Source organism: Saccopteryx leptura, unplaced genomic scaffold, assembly GCF_036850995.1.
Source record: "Saccopteryx leptura isolate mSacLep1 unplaced genomic scaffold, mSacLep1_pri_phased_curated manual_scaffold_31, whole genome shotgun sequence".
Lineage (NCBI taxonomy): Eukaryota > Metazoa > Chordata > Mammalia > Chiroptera > Emballonuridae > Saccopteryx > Saccopteryx leptura.
In genome coordinates, this window is record NW_027095713.1 from 119,820 (window position 1) to 137,319 (window position 17,500).

At 55.4% G+C, this 17,500-nt stretch overlaps 1 protein-coding gene across 5 annotated transcripts in view; it reads right to left on the reverse strand.

Moving 5' to 3' along the window:
- Nucleotides 1-7,211: 7,211 nt before the first annotated feature.
- The window catches only part of CSF2RA (colony stimulating factor 2 receptor subunit alpha), a 35,358-nt gene continuing 25,069 nt past the window's right edge, over nucleotides 7,212-17,500 (reverse strand). For 3 of the 5 annotated variants that reach the window (XM_066358061.1, XM_066358063.1, XM_066358062.1), the window contains exons 7-12: nucleotides 17,048-17,181; nucleotides 14,648-14,831; nucleotides 11,168-11,264; nucleotides 10,079-10,213; nucleotides 8,490-8,556; nucleotides 7,212-7,760 (exon numbers count right to left, since the gene is read on the reverse strand). In XM_066358061.1, coding sequence (XP_066214158.1) covers nucleotides 7,665-7,760; nucleotides 8,490-8,556; nucleotides 10,079-10,213; nucleotides 11,168-11,264; nucleotides 14,648-14,831; nucleotides 17,048-17,181 — 713 coding nt within the window. In that variant the 3' untranslated portion in view covers nucleotides 7,212-7,664. The remainder of the gene's footprint in view (nucleotides 7,761-8,489; nucleotides 8,557-10,078; nucleotides 10,214-11,167; nucleotides 11,265-14,647; nucleotides 14,832-17,047; nucleotides 17,182-17,500) is intronic. The other 2 variants (XM_066358066.1, XM_066358065.1) reach the window with 2 other exon arrangements.

Consider the following 17,500-nt stretch of genomic DNA (forward strand, 5'->3'; position numbering starts at 1 on the left):
ACCCCCGGGGAGCGAGCTGACCACGGGGAGAGCCCGTCTGGCGGGTTTCCCCTTTTCTGGGGCGTGGTCCCTCTCGTCCTGCCTTGGCTCACGGGGAGCCGGCTCCGTTCGTTCGGCGTCAGGTTCTGCGGGGTTCTGGTGCCGGTCCGTGACCTCAGCCCCGCCCTCCTCCCTCCCTCCCTCCCTCAGCCCTGAGCTGGGAGGAAAGACAAGAACGGGTCCCTTCCCCGTGACGGGGATCACAAAGCCTCCTCCTCTCCGACACAGAGAGGTTGGTGTGGGAGGGATGCTGTGCCTTCCCCTTTTTCCGGGAGAACTGGAACCATCCGGGCCAAAATGGAGAATCCCAGCAGCGGAGCTTTGGAAAGCCTGGCGGTCTCTCTGGTACCGACTGGCCCACGGACATTCCCCCAGGCTGTGTGCGGAGGGTGACAGCGTTCTCCTCATGAGAAGTGCTCTCTCTCCCGCTCACCCCCATCCACGACCCTCTGACCACGTGGTGACTGCAAAGGAGACCCAGATGGCCGCGCGTGGGGCTGTGCCACGACTTGGGTCAGCCGTCCACGCCCCGGCTACGGGAGACCTCACTGTCTTACTTACCTCCTGGTCACTCTGCCCGTCTTAGACTCCTGCTGTTTATTTTGAGAGCAAGTTGAGCCAGCCATCCACGCCCCGGCTACGGAAGACCTCACTGTCTTACCTACCTCCTGGTCACTCTGCCCGTCTTAGACTCCTGCTGTTTATTTTGAGAGCAAGTTGAGCCAGCCGTCCACGCCCCGGCTACGGAAGACCTCACTGTCTTACCAACTTCCCGGTCACTCTGCCCGTCTTAGACTCCTGCTGTTTATTTTGAGAGCCAGTTGAGCCTTTGCTGCCGGATCCAGCACCCTGTGGGAGGTTCTGAGAGGGAACCAGGACTGCCCGTAGTGGGGGGTGGGGGTGGGGGTGGGGGACGGCTCTTCGCTTCAAACTGGAAAGAAGTTGCATGAATACACCCCGTCCATCGACACCCCTGGGGGTGCAGACGTGAAGTCTCCATTGCAGACGGGCCGCAGAACCGCGTCAGGAAATCCCGCGCTGGACCAGCCAGGACGCTGGGGGCCGTGAGTGGACACGTTCCGTGCACATATCGGGCTCTGGTCGATGCTGCGTCCACGTCTGGGCTTGGAGGGAATCGGAAGAAAAAGAATGACTGAGGTTATGAGACCAACTGACATGTCAGACGGACAGAGACAAGGACCGTGTGATCTCAGTTGGATGTGGAGTCTCAGGAACAGAATAAACGAGCAGATAAAAGAGAAACAGGCGCAGAGACGCAGAGAATAGAGGGGAGGGAGGGTGGGGGTCCAATTGACCAAGGAGAAGGGACTGAGAAGCACAGGTGGGCAGTCACAGGACGTCACGTCCAGCACAGCAAACAGAGTCAGTCACGTGGTCGTCTCTACTGAGGGGACCAGGTGGGCACTCGTCTTACAGGAGGACGAATCATCCTATAACTCAGGAGTCGGGAACCGATGGCTCGCGACCCAGATGTGGCTCTTTGGATGGCTGCCTCTGGTTCGCAGACAAATCTTTAATAAAAAAAACAACAACATAGTAGCATTAAAAATATAAAACATTCTCATGTATGACAATCCATTCATTTCCTACCGCTCACGTTCATGGTGGCGGGTGGCTGGAGCCAATCACAGCTGTCCTCCGGGACAACACCACATTTTTATTGGATGATGCGTCACGTCCACGGGTCGTCGTTGTATGGCTCTCACGGAATGACATTTTAAAATCTGTGGCGTTCACGGCTCTCTCAGCCAAAAAGGTTCCCAGCCCCTGTGTAACTGATCTAAGTGTCTAACGACAATGTTGTATACATCTGCAACTAATGCAGAAAAGAATTGAATGTAAGCAGTAGCAGAAAAAGAAAAAATTAAAGTAAAAATAAAGAAGTCCACCGGTGACTGATGTACGCACTAAAGCAGGGGTCCTCAAACTATGGCCCGCGGGCCGCATGCGGCCCCCTGAGGCCATTTATCCGGCCCCCACCGCACTTCCGGAAGGGGGACCTCTTTCATTGGTGCTCAGTGAGAGGAGCACATTGACCATCTCATTAGCCAAAAGCAGGCCCATAGTTCCCATTGAAATACTGGTCAGTTTGTTGATTTAAATTTACTTGTTCTTTATTTTAAATATTGTATTTGTTCCCGTTCTGTTTTTTTTACTTTAAAATAAGATCTGTGCAGTGTGCATAGGGATTTGTTCATAGTTTTTTTTTATAGTCCGGCCCTCCAACGGTCTGAGGGACAGTGAACTGGCCCCCTGTGTAAAAAGTTTGGGGACCCCTGCACTAAAGCGTGCACATGGACGCATCTTGAAGACACGCCGGGCTCACAAGAGCCGGTCCCCCACACAGACCTCGGGCTGTGCGATTCCGTGTCCGGAACCCCGAGATGGCGCGTGTCCCCCGTGAGGGCACCGTGTCCGCATTTGGCTGAGGGACGTGTTTGACATCCGATACTACTGATGAGCCACACGGATACATTGTTACTAACTGGAGTCTGCACCAACACTGGCGGTTTGCACTGGCTGCTCGCACATGGCGGACCAATGTGCAACGTCACGAGTCCCCGTGAGGTCCCTCAGAGCCCTCTCCCCAAGCTTCCTAGTCCCCCCCGTCATCTACAATACGCAGGGAGGCCCCGGGGCGGTGGAGGCGATGGGCTCACGCAGGGTTGGTTCAGGTCTGTGACCCTCCCGGGACTGTGAGGTCAGGATGGGTGTGTTTGTCTGTGTGCACATCGCACATCAATGCTGAGGTGGAGGGTGACTTATCAGAAGAGGAAGAAGAGAGTGCGCTGGAGACACAGGCTCGGTGACTCAGACTTTCCAGAGTCTGTTTTACCCTCGGAGACCACGTCCCCCCCCGGGGAAGGAGGGCGGGCCAGCCTGAGCCCCCAGGGAGGGAGGCAGGTGTCACTGACAGTGGGGTTCCCCCGTGTCAGGGGCTCAGTGGGCAGCGTCCCCGGGAGGGACGGGCCTGAGACCCTCGGTGCAGATAGGTCAGAGGGCTCTGTGCACGTCAGAGGGGGACTCTCGACGGAGAGGGAGGGAGGACAGAGGGACAGCAACAGGGGGACGGAGGGAGGCAGACAGGGACGTGGTGAAGAGATAGATACATAGATGATAGATAGATAGATAGATAGATAGATAAATGATAAATAGATGATAGTTAGATAGGTGATATAATAGATAGACAGATAGATAGATAGATGATAGATAGATAAATGATAGATAGATGATAGATAGATAATAAATAGATGATGGGTAGATAGATAGGTGATATAATAGATAGACAGATAGATAGATAATAGATAGATGATAGATGATAGATAGATAGATAGATGATAAATAAACGATGGATAGATGATGGGTAGATAGATAGGTGATTATAATAGATAGACAGATGGATAGATAGATGATAGATAGATAAATGATAAATAGATGATAGATAGATAGATGTATTATAGATAGATGATAGATATATATATATAGAGAGATAGATAGATGATAAATATAGGTAGATACTGAATAGATAGATAAATGATAGGTAGATGATGGGTAGATAGATAGGTGATTATAATAGAAACATAGATAATTGGTAGATAGATGGGTGGTATAATAGATAGATAGATAGATGATAGATAGATGATAGATGATAGATAAATAGATGATAGATAGATGATGGATAGATAGGTGATATAATAGGTAGATAAATAGATAATAGATACATTATAGATGATAGATAGGTAGATAGATAGATGATAGATAGATGATTGATAGATAGAGAGTGAGATAGATGATAGATATAGGTAGATAGATATTGAATAGATAGATGATAGATAGATGATAAATATAGGTAGATAGATATTGAATAGATACATACATACATACATACATACATAAGACAGATAGAAAGATGGGTAGGCACACATGGACAGAGACAGGGAAACAGGGACAGAGAGAGGGACAGAGAGAGAACAGAAGTGTGTGGCCTGCAAGTCCGAGGTGGTCACTGCTCCCTGAGTCCCGTCCCCATGTGTGTCCAGAACTGTCCCTCTTCTGTCTACCCTTTTGTGTCCCACAACCTTAAACACAGAGTCCGTGGAAACCACGTGTTCCTCCCAAACACCCTCACGTCCTCTGTGGGTCTCCACTTCCTGTGAAAACTTCCGGCGGTCACCGAGCCTCTCCCCTCGGGGACCTGCATGATGACGGCAAACAGCTTTGATCATTTCCTCGTCAGCCTCGGGTGTGGGGAGACCCCGAGCAGGAACCCCGAGTCCCCGAGCCCCGGTGGGCCCTCCCACCTGCCCCACCAGGGTCCCTGTTTGACATCCGACACTACTGATGAGCCACACGGATACATTGTTACTAACTGTACTCTGCACCAACACTGGCGGTTTGCACTGGCTGCTTGCACATGGCGGACCAATGTGCAACGTCACGAGTCCCCGGGTGAGGTCCCTCAGAGCCCTCTCCCTGTCCCCCTCCCACACCCCAGGGCTTCTAATGCAGCAAAACCCTGTGTCCCTCCCCCTTTTTAAAATATATTTCTGCCTCTAACACAAAAGACGGTGTTGCTGCCTCAAGAACATGGCCCTCACCCCAAGCTTCCCAATCCCCCTGTCATCTACAAAAACAGAATAAATAGGCTGTGGTAGCAAAAACGGGGTGTCATTGTCATGAGGCCGGCTCTGTGTGCTCTTCCTGGGGTCGATGGCTCGGTGTTCGTTGGCTTACAGGTGCAGAGTTGGGGTCTGGACTTCAGAATGGGGGCGTGTAGTGGGCAGAGAGGATGTCGGGACTCCCCCGCGGCCCCCAGAGCCCTTGTGGGTGGGCACAGTTCCCTGGACCTGGACGCTCTCACCTGGCCCTCTTCCCCCTAAAAAGAGACATCCTGGCAGGTCTTGACTCGCAGGGCTGGGCTCTAGTGGGGTGACATGAGATTCACACAAATGGGGAGTCTGGGATTCCTCTAGCCCCCGGCAGGTATTGGCCCCAAAGCACTGGGGCTCCCGTCTGCCTAGAAGATTGGGATGAGCCCAGAAGCCGGTTCGAGGTCTCCGACAGAATCGTGGCTCATTAAAGCCTCCTCCGTCCGACCGCATCCCGGCCACTTCTGTCCCCGGTGACGCACGCAACGAGGGGACACGGTAGCGATTTCTCAGGGATCTGCAAAGTTCGCCTGCCCCTGACCCTCTGCACCTCCAACCCCAGACTCCCCTCGGGGACGTGGAGGGCTGTTCTCAGCCCCATTTCACGGATGCACCCGGGAGAGGCCCAGAGAGGGCAAGCCTGTTGCCCGAGGTCACACAGCTGTGGCGGCCAGTCCCCAGGTTTTCACGCGTCCAGGAGTGACCTTCGAGTCTGGGCTCGCCCAGTGCAAGAGTGAGGCGCAAGACTGAGTCACTGAGGACCCCAGACTCAGACCTTCATGGTGGGGCAAATGTGCCTCCCGTGTCCCTCGGCCACCCAGAGCTGGTGCCAGTATCGGTGCCCAGTGAACACCCGCTGAGCTAGATAGAGTGTGAACCCCCCCCACGAGGACCAGGCAGGCAGCGGGTGGGATCATGCTGGCTGCAGAGTGGCCCGAGATGTCCGAGGGACCGCGGTAACTTCTGCTGTCACACGTGCCGGGGTCAGAGGGGCACTTTCGCTGGACAGAACCGGGAAGCCCTGGGGTCAAGACACACACAATCAGGGGCTTTCACTGGGGAAGCCCCCAGGAGGTGAGCTGGGCTCTCGAGTCCGGGACCGACATGGCGTGGTCACCCATGGGGCCACCTAGGGATACCACCTCATTTGGCCCTTAGTTGTGGGGGTGTCTGGTGAGCTCCCCCGTTTTATTAAGGGGGTGGCTTTTATGCACAGAAATGCCCAGCTGCATGGTGGGTGTGATTTTTTTTTGTGTGTGTGTGTGTATTTTTCTGAAGCTGGAAACGGGGAGAGACAGTCAGACAGACTCCCACATGCGCCCGACCGGGATCCACCCAGCACTCCCACCAGGGGCGATGCTCTGCCCACCAAGGGGCGATGCTCTGCCCCTCCGGGGCGTCACTCTGTCGCGACCAGAGCCACTCTAGCACCTGGGGCAGAGGCCAAGGAGCCATCCCCAGCGCCTGGGCCATCTTTGCTCCAATGGAGCCTTGGCTGCGGGAGGGGAAGAGAGAGACAGAGAGGAAGGAGAGGGGGAGGGGGTGGAGAAGCAGATGGGCGCTTCCCCTATGTGCCCTGGCCGGGAATCGAACCCAGGTCCCCCGCACGCCAGGCCGACGCTCTACCGCTGAGCCAACCGGCCAGGGCCGTGGGTGTGATTTTTTGAGCCATTTCCCGACACCGATCATGCGAGTCACCAGTTACACATCCCGGGTCACTCACAGTCCCCCCCCCCCGCCCCAACCCGCTTCTCAAGGTGGACTGATTCCCCGAATTCAGAAAGGCACTTTGATCACCGTCGGTGGTTTGTAATAGAGGACGCACCCCAGGGACAGGGACAGATCTCGGGGTCCTCATCCCGTCCCTCCGGGGTGAGTTCTGAGGTCCGTGGACGGCTCAGGGCTCACTCGTGGCGGTGACGCCTACCTGTCCCTTTCAGACTTCTCCCGGTCACCAGAGGCAATGCTGAGGTGACCCGTCTGTTCGTGGGACGCTCTCTGTGGCTCCCCAGCGGCTGCCAACATACCCGCTGAGGGCAGCATCCCCAAAGACGTCCACGTCCCAATCCCCGTGGGGTGCGGTCGACGGAATATCGGTCACCTTGCCACAGATCTGTGGCCGTGTCACCTTGCATAACAAAGGGGACCGTCAGCTGGGAGCTGTCACTCCAGGATGTAGTGGCCTCGTGCCACGGCAAGGCCCCCTACAGGAGGGAGCCGGGAAGCTCTATGAACTGCGGCCAAGGTTGTGGTCACTTGTCCAGCAGGGTGTGCGCATCTCACGCTATGGCTAAAGCACAGAGGACAGAGGGGGGGAGGGAGAATGGGAATGTTCCGATGCCCACATTTGGGGTGTGGTGAAAAAAAAAAAAAGAAAACTTTATTTAAGTGCAAAGAAAACTTTTAAGTGCAAACAAGCTCAGTCCTGACTCAGGAAGCGGAAGACAGAACTCTCCATCCCCCGTGGGAAGGGACAATGTCCTTCCCCAGTCGGAGGGGAACGGCTTATATAGACAGCAGTCCCCACCCCTAGTCCCTGATTGGTCTGCCTTCATGCAAACGAGGGCTCCAAATCCTCGCAGTTTGATTGGTCTAAACAAGACCCTGTCCCGCTTGGTCAGAAATGAAGTGCTCTGATTGGTCGGTGAAGATGCTGCTGGGGCTGGGATTGGTGGAGACAGGATTCCAGGGACTGCTTTATAAGGGCAGCTCAGCAGCCGACGCTTCTCGAGTTGCGGGTTATGGGACAAGCCCGTTACAGGAATGGTGGCTGGGCCCCCGTTAGCCATTGGGAGTCCTTATTAATAACTGGAGTTTTTTTTTTTTTTTTTTTCTCCAGATTCACAGAGTAAAAAATTGAAAACTGTAAATGTGTAAAACAATGACACACACACTCACACACACACACACACACTCATGTTCCAGGCTGACTCGGGGCTGGAGGCATCTTGAGATTCACACGCCCGCCTTCAGGTTTCGGACCTCTTCTACGGTCAAGACCTCTTCGTGGTTCCCTTTCCCCGCGGGGGGCGTGAATTTCTCCCAGATGATCTGGGGAGGGGAGGAAGAAGAGGGGGCATCAGTTTTGCCGAGGGTGGCGCAGAAGGTACAGACAGATCCAGACGGGTGTGGTCTTCTAGCTGGTGTCTGTGCGGATGGCTCGCGAGTGGGAGACGGGATGAACGGCACGGGAGGTGCAAAGGTCCTGAGGCAGGGTGGTGCTTAGAAAGGAAGGTAAGGGAGGTGGCTTGTCCTGGTGACATGAGGTGGGCAGGGATGTGGAGGTCCCGGGGAGTCAGGGATGGAGAAAGGTCAGGGTGTGGGGTGCTGATAATGACACGAACAGTGTCTAGGTCGGTGAGGGGTGCGTGGGCTGTGAGCAGGTGGCTATGCTGGGGCATCCACAGGACAGAGCGTGAGTCACCAGCAAGGGAAGGACGTGGTCCCTCTCTGCCCCGGGGACAGTGATACATGAGAAGGACCCTCAATGAAGTATCAGGACTGCTGGTGTCACCGTCACATGTCACTCGTCACCCCCTGTGGGCACTCCTTCTAGGACGAGAGCTCAGACACCCTCCTGTCTGCCTGTCTGTCTGTCTGTCTGTCTTTCAATCTCCCCAGACTTAGTTCACAGACAAGACCTAACTGCTGACCCCAGGAGAAGACCACCAAGCAGGACATGGGATTCCAGCCACCTCCTGTGGCCTCTCTTGGCGATGGGACACTACAGGGTCCCTGAGCCTTGCTACAACACGGCTCACCCTCCACCCCCATACGAACCTGGTCGTCAGCTGGGTGGTTAGCGGTCAGTTTATCTTTGACCTGCGGAATTGGCGTCCCGAGGAATCTAGCGAGAGAAAACACCTGTCAGCCGGGCGTCTGGTGTCAGAGTTGTCCCCATGGCCACATCGGGGACCCCAGACACGCCCCGAGCCAAGCATCTGGGCTCATCTCCTCAGAGCAACGTCATTCAGGCACCCGGGAGAATCGACCCTCGTCTCTGCGAGCGGAAAACAGAAGACGCTACAAGAATACAGCGTGGTGACCGTGAGGGTCTCTTCCCAGAATTGTCACTCCGTCACTGAGACGCAGGGATGGACGTGAGGGTGGGGGTGGGGGCCACACAGCCACGTGGGGGGTGTCCAAGGTCTCTGGTGCGGAAGGCTGGGGGTTCACGAGGCAAACGTCCCTTCTTCCCTGCACACTTGTGACCGGTTTTTTAGGTTATCCCTTAACGAGGACATTGCTTTGGGGGCAGAATGTCAGGGTCTTACTGCATTTCCAAAGGGGCGTTTATGAACTTTCCAGGACAGGAGCGCGTGGTTGGTTGTGCTGAGCTGAAATGGTGGCCCCCAAAGATAGACGTGAGGGTCCTGACCTCAGGACGGGGAACGGGAATGTCTTTGGAAACAGGGTCTTTGCAGACAGGATGGAGGGAAGGGTCTGAGAGGAGTCACCCTGGGTCAGGGGGGGTCCCTGCAGGCACCCAGTGACAGGGACCTTAGAAGAGACGGAGGAGGAGACACAGACACAGAGGAGAAGCCACGTGGGGACGGAGGCAGAGACGGGAGGGAGGCGGCCACCAGCCCGGGGACGCCTGGAGCCCCAGGAGCTGGGAGAGGCAGGGGGGACCCTCCCTGGAGCCCCTGGAGGGAGCGTGGCCCTGAGACCCCCCCCTGAATCACACATGGGGAGGAAGAATGTCTGTGGTTTCAAACCATCTGGCTTGTGGCCATTTCTCCCGCTGGCCCCAGGACCCTTGCACGGCTTTTCCTTAGAAAACTCCGTGTAAGTCACGCTCTCCGTCCCTGTTCCTATTTCCTCCTTGCCAGTCTCGCTGCTACACCCCTGTCCTGACAGAAACGATCACAGGACTCCCCGCCAGGACGGGGGTGGATGTCAGGTGCGCCCCCCCCCCTCAGCACGCTGCCTGCGGCCCGAGGTTCGCCACCTGCGGAAACTCCCCATTCTTTGCAGCACAGGACGAACTGGTCCTACGTCTGCAGACTCCCTTCTGAAACATTTCCGTGGTGCCCGAGCCCTGGGTGGTGTAGTGGTCGGGCACTCGGCCTTCCGTTGGGGTCCCCCGAGAGCTCCCAGGAAAGGGGGCTGGCTTGGTTGGACCCCCGAGGGCTCAGTGAGACTTATGGGGGGGCATGAAGGAAGTTAAGGGGACGCTCAGGGCCAGCAAGCGCCACAAAGCATATCGGCAGGTTTATAAGCACAGCTGAACTCTGACCTGCGGTCAGCTCAGCCACACGAACACCACCCTCTCAGGATGTGGCTCTGGGGTCCCCGTCCAGGGTCAGAAGGAGACCCCCTCCCCCTTGGGTTTGCTGGTAGCATCGACCACCCCGGCTCCACGACACCGGGGAGGACTTCCTGAGCTCCATCCACCCCCTCCGTCAAAGCTGTTTCTCTCACGGGGTGTTTTTCTAGGCTGGGAAAGGTTCCTGCTGACCCTCTGGCCTAGGACAGCTGGTTTCTCTGCAGGAGGTCTCCCTCTTTGAAAGAGAGAGAGAGAGAGAGAGAGAGTTAGAGAGTCAGGGAGAGAGAGAGAGAGTCGGAGAAAGAGAGGGGGGAGAGACAGAGGAAGAGAGAGAGAGAAGAGGGAAAGAAAGAGAGAGAGAGGAAGAAAGAGAGAGAGAGAGTTAGAGAGTCAGGGAGAGACAGACAGAGTCGGGGAGAGAGACAGGGGAGAGAGAGAGGGAGAGAGAGAGAGAAGGAGAGAGAGGGAAAGAGAGAGGAGGAAGAGAAAGGGAGAGAGAGAGAAGAGGGAGAGAAAAAGAGGGAGAGAGACAGAGAGGGAGAGAGAGAGAAGAAAGAGAGAGGAGGAGAGAGAAGGAGAGAGAGAATGAGAGAGAGAGGAAGACAGAGAGGGAGAGAGAGAGAAGAGGGAGAGAAAGAGAGGGAGAGAGACAGAGAGAGAGGGGAAGAGAGGGGGAGAGAGAAGGAGAGAGAGAATGAGAAAGAGAGAGGAAGAAAGAGGGGGAGAGAGGAAGAGAGAGAGAGGAAGAAAGAGAGAGAGAGAAGGAGAGAGAGTGAGAGAGTCAGGGAGAGAGAGAGGGAGAGAGAGAGAGTCGGGGAGAGAGAGGGGGGAGAGAGAGAGGGAGAGAGAGAGAGGGAGAGAAAGAGAGGGAGAGAGACAGAGAGAGAGGGAGAGAGAGAGGAGGAAGAGAGAGGGGGAGAGAAGGAGAGAGAGAATGAGAGAGAGAGAGAGGAAGAAAGAGAGAGTGAGAGAGTCAGGGAGAGAGAGAGGGAGAGAGAGAAGAGGGAGAGAAAGAGAGGGAAAGAGACAGAGAGAGGGAGAGAGAGAGGAGGAAGAGAGAGGGGGAGAGAGAAGGAGAGAGAGAATAAGAGAGAGAGAGGAAGACAGAGAGGGAGAGAGAGAGGGAGAGAGAGAGAGAGATGGACTGAGTTTGGGGACAGGCACCTCACTTCAGAGGGGAGAGGGTTACCTTTTAAAGAGGCAGACGAACACCAGGACGCAGATGAGGGTCCCCAGGACCACCAGCACGTACATGTACACCGGGCTGCCTTCCTGTTCCCCGGAGCCTGCGGACAGAGGACAGGGCAGGGACGCCCCTGGGGGTCAGCTGTCAGCACCTGCGACCGCCTCGGCCCCTGCCTGGTTCACGGTGAAGAACACGCACCCAGAGCTGGAGGATTCGCACGCTCTACGGGAAAGCACCCAGCCCTGAGAACTTGGCCGATACACGCTCACCGACGGGACCCAGCCCGTGGGTGCGAGCACCCGAAACGTGTGAAAGATGCCCCCCGAGAATGCGGCAACCCCAGAGCTCGACGCCCCAACTTTACACGTATAAATACATATTTTCACGTGTGCAGCCTGAGCAAAGCTGGGGTCCCCTTGGCTCAAGGCTTCCCAGTTTGTGTATCAACAATCGGCTTTTTCCAGAATGAATGTGTCCTTCTCACAACGCAGGACGTTATATCTCTTTGTTTAAATTTTTTTTAAAGACTATTTATTCATTTCAGAGAGAGAGGGAGAGAGAGAGAGAGAGAGAGAAGGGGGAGGAGCAGGAAGCATCAACTCCCATATGTGCCTTGACCGGGCAAGCCCGGGGTTTCGAACTGGCGACCTCAGCATTTCAGGTCGATGCTTTATCCACTGCGCCACCACCAGTCAGGTTTTTATTAAAATTTTAAAAAGACTTCATTTACTCATTTTAGAGAGAGACAGAGAGAGAGAGAGAGAGAGCACGAGAGAGAGAGAGAGCGTTTGTCTTTGAAACTTTAATTAGAACAACCAAGTCTGTGAGAATTGTCATAACCACATTGAGTGTCCACCGTTTGGAGGAATTTCTGTATTAACGGCTAAAATGCACGTAACTAGCCTGACCAGGCGGTGGCACAGTGGATAGAGCGTCGGACTGGGATGCGGAGGACCCAGGTTCGAGACCCCGAGGTCGCCAGCTTGAGCACGGGCTCATCTGCTTTGAGCAAAAAGCTCACCAGCTTGGACCCAAGGTCGCTGGCTTGAGCAAGGGGTCACTCGCTCTGCTGAAGGTCCCCGGTCAAGGCACATGTGAGAAAGCAATCAATGAACAACTGAGGTGTCGCAACAAAGAATTGATGCTTCTCATCTCTCTCCGTTCCTGTCTGTTCTGTCCCTGGCTATCCCTCTCTCTGACTATCTGTCTCTGTAAATAAAATAAAATAAATAAAATAAATAAATAAAATGCACTAACTACAGTACAATATATATATATATATTATATGTATATATAATTTATAAAAAGTGCTTATTGCGGATGCTAAGCCGAATGCACGTGAGACAATGTCCAGCCACACGGCTGGACACGTGTATTGTCCTTTCCCTGTTGCCCACTTTTTAACCCATTTTTACATTGGGCCACCGGCCTTTCTGCTGCTGGCTTTTCTTGTCCGATCATTGCTGCTGGACACGTACCAGTGAGGCCCTCCGTGACGTGCAGACATGTTCTCTGGTTTGGTACATTCTCTCCCCTCCTGTCTCGGGAGTAATCTCTGAATTCACCAAAGCTTTTTTGTTTTTGTTTTTTAAATTTTTTTTAGAGAGACAGAGAGAGAGTCAGAGAGAGGGATAGACAGGGACAGACAGACAGGAAAGGAGAGAGATGAGAAGCATCAATCATTAGTTTTTCGTTGTGCATTGTGACACCTTAGTTGTTCATTGATTGCTTTCTCATATGTGCCTTGACCGCGGGCCTTCAGCAGACTGAGTGACCCCTTGCTCAAGCCAGCGACCCTGGGCTCAAGCTGGTGAGCTTTGCTCAAACCAGATGAGCCCGCACTTAAGCTGGTGACCTCGGGGTCTCGAACCTGGGTCCTTCCGCATCCCAGTCCGACGCTCTATCCATTGAGCCACCACCTGGCCAGGCTGTTTATTTCATTTTCGCAAAGCCCCATTTACCTACACGTAACCATCGTTCGTTAGATCCGGGCGTGCAAATTGATTCCTGGCTGTGTGTACGTATAGCCACCCCTTCCCGGTGATGAAACGTGGCTGACATACATGTTTCTTATACGCCACTCTGTGCTGGCAGTCGTATGAAAGTCATGGGTCTTTGACCACAAGGAAAAACAACCACTACAAAAAAAAATAATAATTAAAAAGCGTCCGAGGGTAAACAGTGCTGACTGACTGTTGAAAACGTTCGAACATTCCAGGCAGTGGGAGAATACAAGCTCTTTAAGTTCAGTTCACACGGCCAAGGAATAAAAGTTAGGGGGTGGCCCTGGCCGGTTGGCTCGGAGATACAGCGTCAGCCCGGTGTGTGGAAGTCCCGGGTTCGATTCCCAGCCAGGGCACACAGGAGAGGTGCCCATCTGCTTCTCCAACCTTTCCCCTCTCCTTCCTCTCTGTCCCTCTCTTCCCCTCCTGCAGCCAAAGCTCAACTGGAGTTAAGTTGGCCCGGGTGCTGAGGACGGCTCCATGGCCTCCGCCTCAGGCACTAAGAGGAGCTTGGTTGCAGAGCAATGGAGCAACGCCCCAGATGGTGGGCAGAGCATCGCCCCCTGGTGGGCGTGCCGGGTTGATCCCGCTTGGGTGCATGCGGGAGTCTCTCGGCTTCTCACTTCAGAAAAATACAAAAAAACCCACAAAAACCCAAAAAAGGTTAGGTGGCTGGAAGCCAGCCACTCCTGTTGTCCATTTAATTCCCTGAACCGCTGCCTTCTGATGAGGAGGAAACGGACCCCCTCGTACCCCATTTAGAAGGGAGCTTGGCCCCCACCAGGGAGCCGGGGCTGGGAACTGTTTGAGGTGACCTGGAGTGATTATTTCCTGAAGGGCATCAGGGAACGGTGAGGAAGGCTGTTCTGTTGTGGACCGTTAATGGCAAAAAGCCATTATACAATAGCTTCGAGGCTTGGCAGGGGGCTAAGTTCTCCCCCCTCCATCTCCATATTTGGCTTTGATGCTGAGTATTTGCACCCACTCCACTTGCTTCCTTGGGTTGCAGGAAGCAATATGCATGCCCTTCCTCTGACTCTTTTGTTTGTTTCAGGTGTTTGTAAATTTCACTAATGTATCCTGTGTAAATTTCACTAACTATCCTGTTTTTTGCCTTGGGAGAGTTCCTGTCTTAGCCTTTGATGTGCAACTTTGTATCAGGGTCCTTGATTTGCATATGACTATATAATAAAGCGAACTGGGGCTGTGAGGCACTCAGATACTGCCAGGCAGTTTGAAGAGTCCTCCTAGTCCCATCGGTTTTGTTTTGACAAGTGTGTTTCCTCAATTCTGCACCGTTATTTGGAGCCGCGCTGGCCCACGGCACTGTTCCCTTGTCCCCTCCGTTTGGGGTCACAAGCCTCGATTCAAGTGTTGGGTCCGCAGAGGGTCCGTGCACGGAGACCCTCCCCCCCTCCTGCAGGTCTGAGCCCAAATCCGTGTTCCCGCCACCCGCCGTGGGGCTCACGGGGGTACGTACCGAACTCCACGGGCCGGCTCCAGGCACCCCACTGCAGCAGCCGGGAGTCCGCGGCCCTGATCTGCACCGTGTGTTTGGGTCTGGGCTGCGGGCTCGGAAAGATGTACCAGCTGTGGTCCCCTCTGCCGTAGAGGCCGGACACCTCCACCCTTGGGAACAACGGGGCGTCCGACAGAGCTTCCCCCTGCGTGGAGCCAGAAAAGGGGCGGAGCCGTGGGTTCGATTGCACTGGAGACACGAGTGAGACACCAGAGTGCACCCCGACTCTCGATCTGGGCGTGAATGTGTTGCTACCCACACAGAACCCTCACACGGAGGCCTGGAATATCGGGTTTTCTGAAAGCGACCCCCCAAAGACTTGCGAGGGGTGGCCTGGTGGAATCGTGACAGCAAGTCACCCGTTCGTCCACCGAATAACCACCCCCCCGGAGCTTCGAGCGGGGTCCACGCTGACGCAGAGATATTTTTTGGCAGCGAAAGGGATGCCAGCAGCCCATAGATAGAGACTGTTCAGCTTTGTCTTTGATTAGAAGAGGATCCCGAGGTCAGAGTGGAGCTGAGACTTGAACAACGTCACCAAGACACACCTGGATGATCTAGCGTCTGGAAGGAAGAGGTGACCTTCCGTACACTCAAGGGAACATTTTCTTGACCCACGCAGATAGAGAGGGCGTAGGTAGTGGAATGTCATAACGGATTTCACCCAGTGGGGGGGCAACTGGCAGCCCCCCAACATCAGCGACAACATGGTACCCCAGGGAAACACCATTCCCCTCCCTCAATGTATAGCTCCCACCCCAGCGTGGCCACCACGGGGCCCAATCTTCATTTCTGTGGCTTCATGTGACCCACACTATGATTAAGATGCAAAGCGGGACATTCGGGGGTCAGAGCGTGGACTCCCCTCTTGAATGCCGCTGGGTAGCCCATTGGGCTAGAAAAAGACAGAACACAAAAAAGGTTTTATTTCCGCCATTTCAGAGGTTTTTCTGAGCGTCTGTCCAGTCTACACTCTGAGCACTACTGTTGGGGGAACCAGGACAGTCATGGACGGACAAGTGGACACACTTCTGTTCACCGCTACCCTAGACGTGACCACCTATGGAGGGCGGGGCTGGCTGGGAACCACCTAAAGAGGGTGGGGCTGGTTGGGAACCGCCCACAGAGGGCGGGGCTTGTCAGGAACTGCCTATGGAGAATGGGGCTTGTCAGGAACTGCCTATGGAAGGCGGGATTGGTCGGGAACTGCCTATGGAGGGCGGGGCTTGTTGGGAACCGCCCACAGAGGGTGGGGCTTGTCAGGAACTGCCTATGGAAGGCGGGGCTGGTTGGGAACCGCCCACAGAGGGTGGGGCTTGTCAGGAACTGCCCACAGAGGGCGGGCTGGTTGGGAACTGCCCACAGAGGGTGGGGCTTGTCAGGAACTGCCTATGGAAGGCGGGGCTGGTCAGGAACCGCCTATGGAGGGCAGGGCTTGTTGGGAACCACCTACAGAGGGTGGGGCTTGTTGGGAACTGCCTACAGAGGGCGGGGCTAGTCAGGAACCGCCTATGGAGGGTGGGGCTGGTTGGGAACCGCCCACAGAGGGTGGGGCTTGTTGGAAACCGCCTATGGAGGGCAGGGCTTGTTGGGAACCACCTACAGAGGGTGGGGCTTGTTGGGAACCGCCTACAGAGGGTGGGGCTAGTCAGGAACCGCCTATGGAGGGTGGGGCTTGTCAGGAACTGCCTATGGAAGGCGGGATTGGTCGGGAACTGCCTACGGAGGGCGGGGCTGGTTGGGAACCGCCCACAGAGGGTGGGGCTTGTCAGGAACTGCCTACAGAGGGCGGGGCTTGTTGGGAACCGCCCACAGAGGGTGGGGCTTGTCAGGAACTGCCTATGGAAGGTGGGGTTGGTTGGGAACCGCCTATGGAGGGCAGGGCTTGTTGGGAACCACCTACAGAGGGTGGGGCTTGTTGAGAACCACCTACAGAGAGCGGGGCTAGTTGGGAACCACCTACGGAGCGTGGGGCTGATTGGGAACTGCCCACAGAGGGTGGGGCTTGTTGGGAACCGCCTATGGAGGGCGGGGCTTGTTGGGAACCACCTACAGAGGGCGGGGCTTGTTGGGAACCACCTACAGAGGGCGGGGCTAGCCAGGAACCACCTACGGAGGGTGGGGCTGGCCGGGAGGGACCAGTCATTGTTCATTCTAGAACTCAAGCCCGTGGTGAGTTTCTGTGAAAGTCCAGGTGGACCTGGAGTGGAGGCTTCTGCCTGTCCACGCTGGGTCCAGGTGCCCAGGCCCCTGCTGGCCCTGTTGTTCCTGCACTCGCTGTGGGATCCCCAACGCCACCTTGGGCACGCCCGTGAGACCTGGGGGGTCTGTGTCCACCTATGGAGAGCCCCGTCCACTCACCTGCCTCCGGATGTCCAGCTCGTACTGGAACTCCCAGTTGGAGGGGTTCAGTCGGGTCCTCGGCTTCAGCCAGGAGATCAGGCAGTGGGATTCGTTGCAGTGGACGGTGATATTGGTGGGTGGGTTGTATCTTTCTGCGGGGAGAACCCAGGGTACCCCCCTTGAGCTGGGATGCTTCCTCCCAGGGGGGCGGGCTGCGGAGGTGAGACCCCCGCAGGGGAGACCCATTCCTCTAGAGATGGCCGCCTGCTCTAGGTCAGGAGGAGGCGTGGGCGTGGCTGCGTGTTGCAGCTTTGGGACAATGATTGACTGGCCGCTCTGTGCTGGGGACAGGGAGTCTGGGTCCCGGGAGACCCCAGGGTTGGGGGGAGGCAGACACACATCCAGAGGCCAGGAGAATGGCTCGTGAGGGAGCTATGAGCTTCAGAGGTCTGGGACAACCTCAGGGCGCAG